Source organism: Chanodichthys erythropterus, chromosome 4, assembly GCF_024489055.1.
Source record: "Chanodichthys erythropterus isolate Z2021 chromosome 4, ASM2448905v1, whole genome shotgun sequence".
Classification (NCBI taxonomy): Eukaryota; Metazoa; Chordata; class Actinopteri; order Cypriniformes; family Xenocyprididae; genus Chanodichthys; species Chanodichthys erythropterus.
The window spans coordinates 35,621,395-35,628,356 of record NC_090224.1 but is presented as its reverse complement, the minus strand read 5'-3'; the positions used below and the strand labels follow the sequence as shown (position 1 = coordinate 35,628,356).

Below are 6,962 nucleotides of genomic sequence, written 5' to 3'. Positions count from 1 at the left end.
AAAGGTCACCGGCCTACAGAATCATTATGATTTGACAAGCTCCAGCTGACAAACAAACAAATAAATGGTGTTTGAGCACATCTATTGGCTGCCTATAGCACTGTTCTCTTATTTATAGTTTCAGTTTCACTTTCAGAAAAAAGTTAACTTTCCAGTTCTCTGAAGTCACACCATACAGACACGCCTTTTTGCACTTTGAGCCGCTAAGACAAATAATCAGGAAATTAATTCAACTGTTCAGCTGAAAGACCCTGCAACGTAAGCTGTTGTGTCTCTCTCTTGTTCATATGCAGTGAAATGGCAGAAGCCAATATTTCAGTGGGACAGGATGAGTTCATGTGTCCAGTGTGTCTGGATCTACTGAAGAATCCAGTGACCATTCCTTGTGGACACAGTTACTGTATGAGCTGTATTACCGGCTGCTGGAATCAGGATGATCAGAAGGGAGTTTACAGATGCCCTCAGTGCAGACAGACCTTCACTCCAAGACCTGCTTTAGGTAAAAACACCATTTTGGCTGAAATGGTGGAGAAACTGAAGAAGACTAAACTCCATGCTGCTGTTCCTGCTGAATCTGGAGATGTGGAGTGTGACGTCTGCACTGGAAGAAAACACAAAGCCGTCAAGTCCTGTCTGGTGTGTCTGGAATCTTACTGTCAGACTCATTTTGAACGTCATGAAGAATTTCGCTCAAGAAAGCCACACAAAGTGATCGATGCAACTGGACGACTCCAACAGATGATCTGTCCTCAACACGGTAAACAACTAGAAATCTACTGCCGCACTGACCAGTGCTGTATTTGCTACTTGTGTACAATGGATAAACACAAAAACCACGAAACTATAAGAGCTACAGAAGAGATGACAAAGAAACAGGTATAAATCAAATTCCATTACTTATTTTGCATTTAAAAAAATAAATTTCACATATTTAAAATGTAAAAGCTGCTTCACTCTTTCTGGGTTAAGAATATTTTAATATTTGTGCATTTGTAGTGGCACTTTGATCCCTCTTTATATTAAGTGGCCTTAACTACTATTTACTTACATTTAAATGAATCATTTGATACAGTGCACTTATTGTGTACATACATGTTTTTACATTGTACTTATATTTTAAAACACCTGCATTACATTTATAATTACACTGTTGACCCATCCCTTACACCTTACCCCTACCCATTCCACCAAAGCTTTCCCTATCCTTACCTGTATCCCACCTCAATAGCAGCAAAAGTGTTTTGCAATTCAATATGAACCCAATAAGTACACTGTACATATTTTTTGATGTAAGTACATAGTAGTTAAGGCCACTTAATATAAAGTGGGACCGACACCTTTTAGATAACAATAAAGATAGATTTTAGGTTATCATTATATTTCATTACAAAAGGATGTGACAGCATGTTTTTAAATCAGCATGTGTAGATTAAAGCTATATTTTAGAAGTATAGTCATTACATTTCAATGAACTACTAGTTTTCAGTTTTTAGTAAGACTTGTATATTTTAACATTACATATGAAGTCAGTTAAGTGATTTCTTTGTTTAACAGAAACATCTAGAACAAACACAAAAAAACTTCCAAACTAGAATCCAGCAGAGAGAGAAAGATCTTCAGGAGCTGAAAGAGGTTGTGCAGACTCATAAGGTGAGTTGGTTACATGTCGACTCTGTTCCAGTCAGTGATGAGCCATGTGGCAACAAGATACACAGTCCATGTGCAACAGCTGACTGTGATGTGTGTCCTAACAGCGCTCCACACAGGCAGAAGTAAAGAACAGTGAGAGGATCTTTACTGAGTTGATCCGCTCCATTGAGAGAAGCCGCTCTACGGTGACACAGCTGATCAAATCTCGGGAAAAGACTGTAGTGAGATCAGCTGAAAAACTCATGAAGCAAATGAAGCAGGAGATTGATGACCTGAAGAGAAAAGATGCTGACATTGAGCAGCTTTCACACGCAGAGCATCACATCCTTTTCCTACAGGTAGTAGAACAGGATAGTGATATAAATGCTGGATGGTTGATATCTTGTCTGCTGAGTTACTTTTTGTCTGCAGAGTTTCAGGTATTTCCCATTTCCCCCCAAATCTACAAAATATTTCAAGACTGCCAGCAATACTCGTATCCATTATGATGATGTTAGAAAATCTGTCTCTTTGTTACAAAAGAAAGTTGAGGATTTTTGCAAAGAGACACTGGGAAAGATATCTAGTAGAGGTAAAGTACTGCGGATGTTCAAATATTAGATGCGCATCATGTAACATATAGATGTAATTGTTATAAAATTTAACAATTTAAGTTACTGTTGGTTTCCATAGTGAGATACACTGGGGTCGATTTCTCATCTGAGGAGGAAGAGGATGATGAGGAAGATGAGGATGATGAGGAGGAAGATGAGGATGATGAGGAAGAGGAGGATGATGAGGATGATGAGGAAGAGGAAGAAGAGGAAGAAGATGAGGATGATGAGGAAGAGGAGGATGATGAGGAAGATGATGATGAGGACAAGGAAGACTTACAATGTAAGGGTTACTAATAAAATGCACACACACAATGTATGATTGTAGGTAATGATGGATAGTAACTGACTACATGTAATCTATATTATGTAATCAGGTTTCAAAATGTACTTGTTATTAGATATTACATTATAAAATGCTTGTAATCAGATTGCAGCACCTTTTTTATTGGCTACAAGATTACATGTTTTCTTCAGTGAGTCATTTAATCACATCTTTAGAAGGTCCTTCAAATACATTAAAAACAACAAATTGTCATTTCATACTTACATGTAATGCAAGGATTCCCAAACTTCTTTTGTCAGCAGGACTTCTTTGAATTAATATTCACTTGAGGTTCCCCCTGATTTAATAAGTTAGTAGTCAGTCTGTCAAGGTGTTGCAGGATGTAATGCAGTGCCATGTTGACTGCATTACGTACTAACCTGTCTGTTCAATAAGCATACTTAAGGGGTTCTAGCAAGGGTCCAATAATATTCTTCAGGCTCTCAAATGACTTCATGACCACTGACATTAAGCCATTCAGTCCTGTGATCTTTGAATTATTTGGGATGGGGATGATGGTGAAACATTTGAACCAGGAAAGGACTTTGCACTGCTCCAGAGATCTGTTGAAGATCTGGGTGAAGATGGGTGAAAGCTAGTCTGCACAGACTATCAGACAGGTGGATGAGACACTGTTTGGTCCAAGAGCTTTCCTAATCTTCTGTCTTGTATTTGGTGATGTCTTTATGTCTTTTCCACACTGATAACTGAAAACTTTCAGCTTTTCAGAGTAGCTTCTCTTAGCTTACCAGTGCACTGAAACTGGCATGGATGTCACAGCATGGGCGAGGCTAGCCCCTTTTTAGGGGTGCTTCAGCACCCCTAAAAGGGAGCTCAGCACCCCTAAAACTTGGAGTAAGAAATGTTATTTTAACATTTTTGTTCGTCTTTTACAAGGTTAAATAACGTCCAAAACATACTCCGTAGTTTGTGGTTTAAAATGTATGTGTTAAGGATGAAAATGAAAACATCCCCCTTAGCAAATGGTGTCATCCTCTTCTCTTCTTCTACTTCTCTGTACCTGCACCGCTCAGCACGACCGTCATCCAGCGCGAAACACACGCAGAGTGAGAACCCGTTATGTAGTGTTGTGAATCAACTAAGTTGCTCCAAAGCTGTCTCACACTTCTTCCCTTTTACCTAGAGTTGTTCCGATTCCGAAACCATATCGGCGAGTAGCCTACTGGAGTCAGTATAAAAAAAATCCCCCATGCTACTCCTCAAACCACCAACAGAGCATATAAAATACAAAAAATATAAATCTTTTTTAAAACATCGCCAAGTAAAACGCTGAGTTTATATAGAACTGTCTCTTTACGACCACAACAAACGGGACACTTTTCAGACGCGCGTTTCGACCTCACCTCAGCGCCAGGCGCAATCAAACGAGGGAGCTTCAGTTGAACAACAGTGAACTACGGTCAGATGAGATGTTGTCAGGCTATGTCGGTAAAACTCAGAAAAATTAACACGACTGTCCAATCAGCCGTTATACTGTGCTCGTGGCGCGCACTAAAGAATTGCATGTGCAAATGCGCCGGCGCGCGCTGCATAATTACTTTATTATAGCTTAAATAAAGCGCAAAAGAAACTGCGAGCAATGACCGTCGTTGTTCTGTTGTAAGTTAAGTCATGAAATTACCAAACATGCGATTAAAGCCGCCTCAAAACTGTGCATGCATGTATGTGGACATGGTTTTAAAGCTATTGTTATCCAATTTGTTGGCCTTAAAACGTCTTAAAATGCACATATGTACACCAGGGAAATCTAAATTTTCTCGGGGGACCATGCCCCCGAACCCCCCTAGCATACTACATTTTCTGACCTCGGTAATTAAACCCCGGCGTGCGGCCCGCTTATATTATATCGAATGAAATCTGAGGTAAACGTGCATTTCTCCAAATGTGCGCACTTTTGGACTAAAAGTTTTGTGTGTATGCACTGTGATCAAAAATAAATGCGACCAAACACGATTGAATTTGTGTCTCGTTATTCATTTAATAACTAGGCTAAAAAAAGAAAAAAAATCTGGATTTTGGAGTTAGTTGAATCAATGTTAAAATTATAAAGTTATTTTTCAATAGACATATTTTTTGTTTTTGTGTGAAAAGAGGGTGGGTGGTGGCAGTGGGGCTCATTGGGTGCTCAGCACCCCTATAGCTCTGACCCTAGAATCGCCCCTGTGTCACAGTTTCGGTGAGCTCATCTAGATCAGTGGCTGCAGCCAAAACACTCAATCAGTGGATTCAAAACAGTCTTGTAGATCTTTCTCTACTTCATAGGTGCATCTCTTTACAGTCCTTACTGCAGGCTTGGCAGATTTAAGTTTCTGTCTGTAGGTCAGGAGAAGATGAACTAGGCAGTGATCAGAGAGTCCAAAAGCTGCTCTGGGAACTGAACAATATACATTCTTTATTGTAGTGTAGCAGTGGTGAAAAATGTTTCTGTCTCTGGTGGGGCATGTAATGTCCTCTCTGTATTTGGGCAGCTCAAGGGACAGGTTTGCTCTGTTAAAGTCCCAGAGAATAATATCAGAGTCTGGATGTTGTTGCTCCATGTTGTTTTTTTCCATTTTGCATATACTTGAGGAGGGATGCTCTGAACAGCTGGAAGCCTGGCAGATGTAATCTACTGTCCAGAAAAGATTAGTTATCCAGGTTTCTATGTAGCACAAAGTAGTAGAGCTGGAAATGTCCTTATTTGTCCAGGTGAGGAGAATAATTTCACTGAATAATTCACAATGGGGTCTTAAAGCCAAACTGTCAAAGCTTTACAAACATGTCAACACATTTCACTGATTTGCATCTTCTGGAGGACAAACAAACAATTAAAAAAAAAAAAAAAAAACATAGGAGCTCCACAAACCGAGAACTTATGGAACATCTTAGTGTTTTTTTGTTTGTTTGTTTGTTTGTTTTACAAATATGTACCTTTGCTTGACTAAATGTTTAACTTTAGACCATGAACTTTTCTCCACAGTGTCACAGTCATTGTCCAGGTTCTTCAGAAAACCAGGGTCACAGCCCAGACCCTCCACAACATTAGAGTCACGGCCCAGGAGCTTCAGAGATCCAGGGTCACAGCTCAGACCCTCTACAATAGTAGAGTCACGGTACAGGAGCTTCAGAGAGCCAGGGTCACAGCTCAGGCCCTTCACAATAGTAAAGTTACGGTCCAGGATCTTCAGAGATTCAGGGTCACAGCCCAGACCCTCCACACATTAGAGTCCAGTCATGGAGCTTCAGAGATCCAGGGTCACAGCCCAGACCCTCCACAATATTAGTAAAGGTCCAGGAGCATCAGAGACCCAGAGTCACACCTGCCCAATTCTGTTCCTGGAGATCTATCGACCTGCAGAGTTTAGATCCAACCTTATCCAATACACCTGTCTGTAATTATCAAGTGAAACCAATCTGCCCTCTGATGCAGCCTGTATCAATCACATATGTCATTTGGGGTCTTTGCAAAGTCTCTGTGGTTGTAGTTTAGCATGGGGCTTTGGCAACCAAATCCCACTTACCAAATCATTTAAATTGGGGAAATGATAAATATTTAGATTTGGATTTTCACTTAATGTAAAAAGATAAGTACATTTTGAAATTGTCAAAATATTAAATAAAACTTAAAAAGTTAAGTGTGTTCTGTTTTATTTTAGTGGAACCAAGTGATTTTTTTTTTTATTATTATTATTAACGTTTTGTATTAATTATGATAATTTATTAAACTAAACTATAAAACTATTTTTAAAAGATCAGTAACACACTTGTAAGTTTTTGCTTTTATTTGTCTCAGTAGTGCCTTGGTTGTAGACTAATATCCCATATTTGTTGTTATATTGTTTTGTTTACTTGTTTTGTGTTGCGCTGTCCATGAGGGGGCGACCCTCTCCATGTAGATTAAAATACACCACTTTTTAGAAGCCAGTATGCCTTAACTTTACATGTGATGTTAGTGAAGATCATTTTAATTATATTTCTTAAAAGTGTAGTTCATGTATTACATTTTCTAATTACTAAAAACTATACACCTATAATGACAGAAAACCTATCAACAGGCACAATATTCAGCTTGAACCAGTGCACAAATCTGGCACGTGAGAGTCTAAGGGAGTGAGTTGGACAGTCTTTACAGAGGATGTAAATGAAGACTTAATGCAACAGTTAGAGCCACACACATTCACTTTGTTAAAAGACTAATACACAGCACAAGATAGAAAAAACACCCACACATCTTCTCTGTTATCTTGTTTTGGTGTTGCTTCTTCCATATTGCTCAGATCGACACTGATGAGCTTGTTTTAATGAATGAGTGTGTGCTGGAGGTGTGTGTGTGTGTACTGTTTTGTATTCTGTGCAGGTCTCAGTCGCCAACAGCCAATCTATATTTAGCCTTG

At 39.2% G+C, this 6,962-nt stretch overlaps 1 protein-coding gene across 1 annotated transcript; it reads left to right on the top strand.

Annotated features, from left to right (window-relative positions):
* The first annotated feature begins 215 nt into the window (after positions 1 to 215).
* On the top strand, positions 216 to 6,102 carry LOC137018763 (E3 ubiquitin/ISG15 ligase TRIM25-like). The gene is made up of 6 exons (XM_067383487.1): positions 216 to 876; positions 1,555 to 1,650; positions 1,755 to 1,988; positions 2,062 to 2,221; positions 2,323 to 2,526; positions 5,549 to 6,102. The coding sequence occupies exons 1-6, from the start codon at positions 298 to 300 to the stop codon at positions 5,791 to 5,793; spliced, it is 1,518 nt and encodes a 505-aa protein (XP_067239588.1). The 5' UTR covers positions 216 to 297; the 3' UTR covers positions 5,794 to 6,102.
* Positions 6,103 to 6,962: the final 860 nt, after the last annotated feature.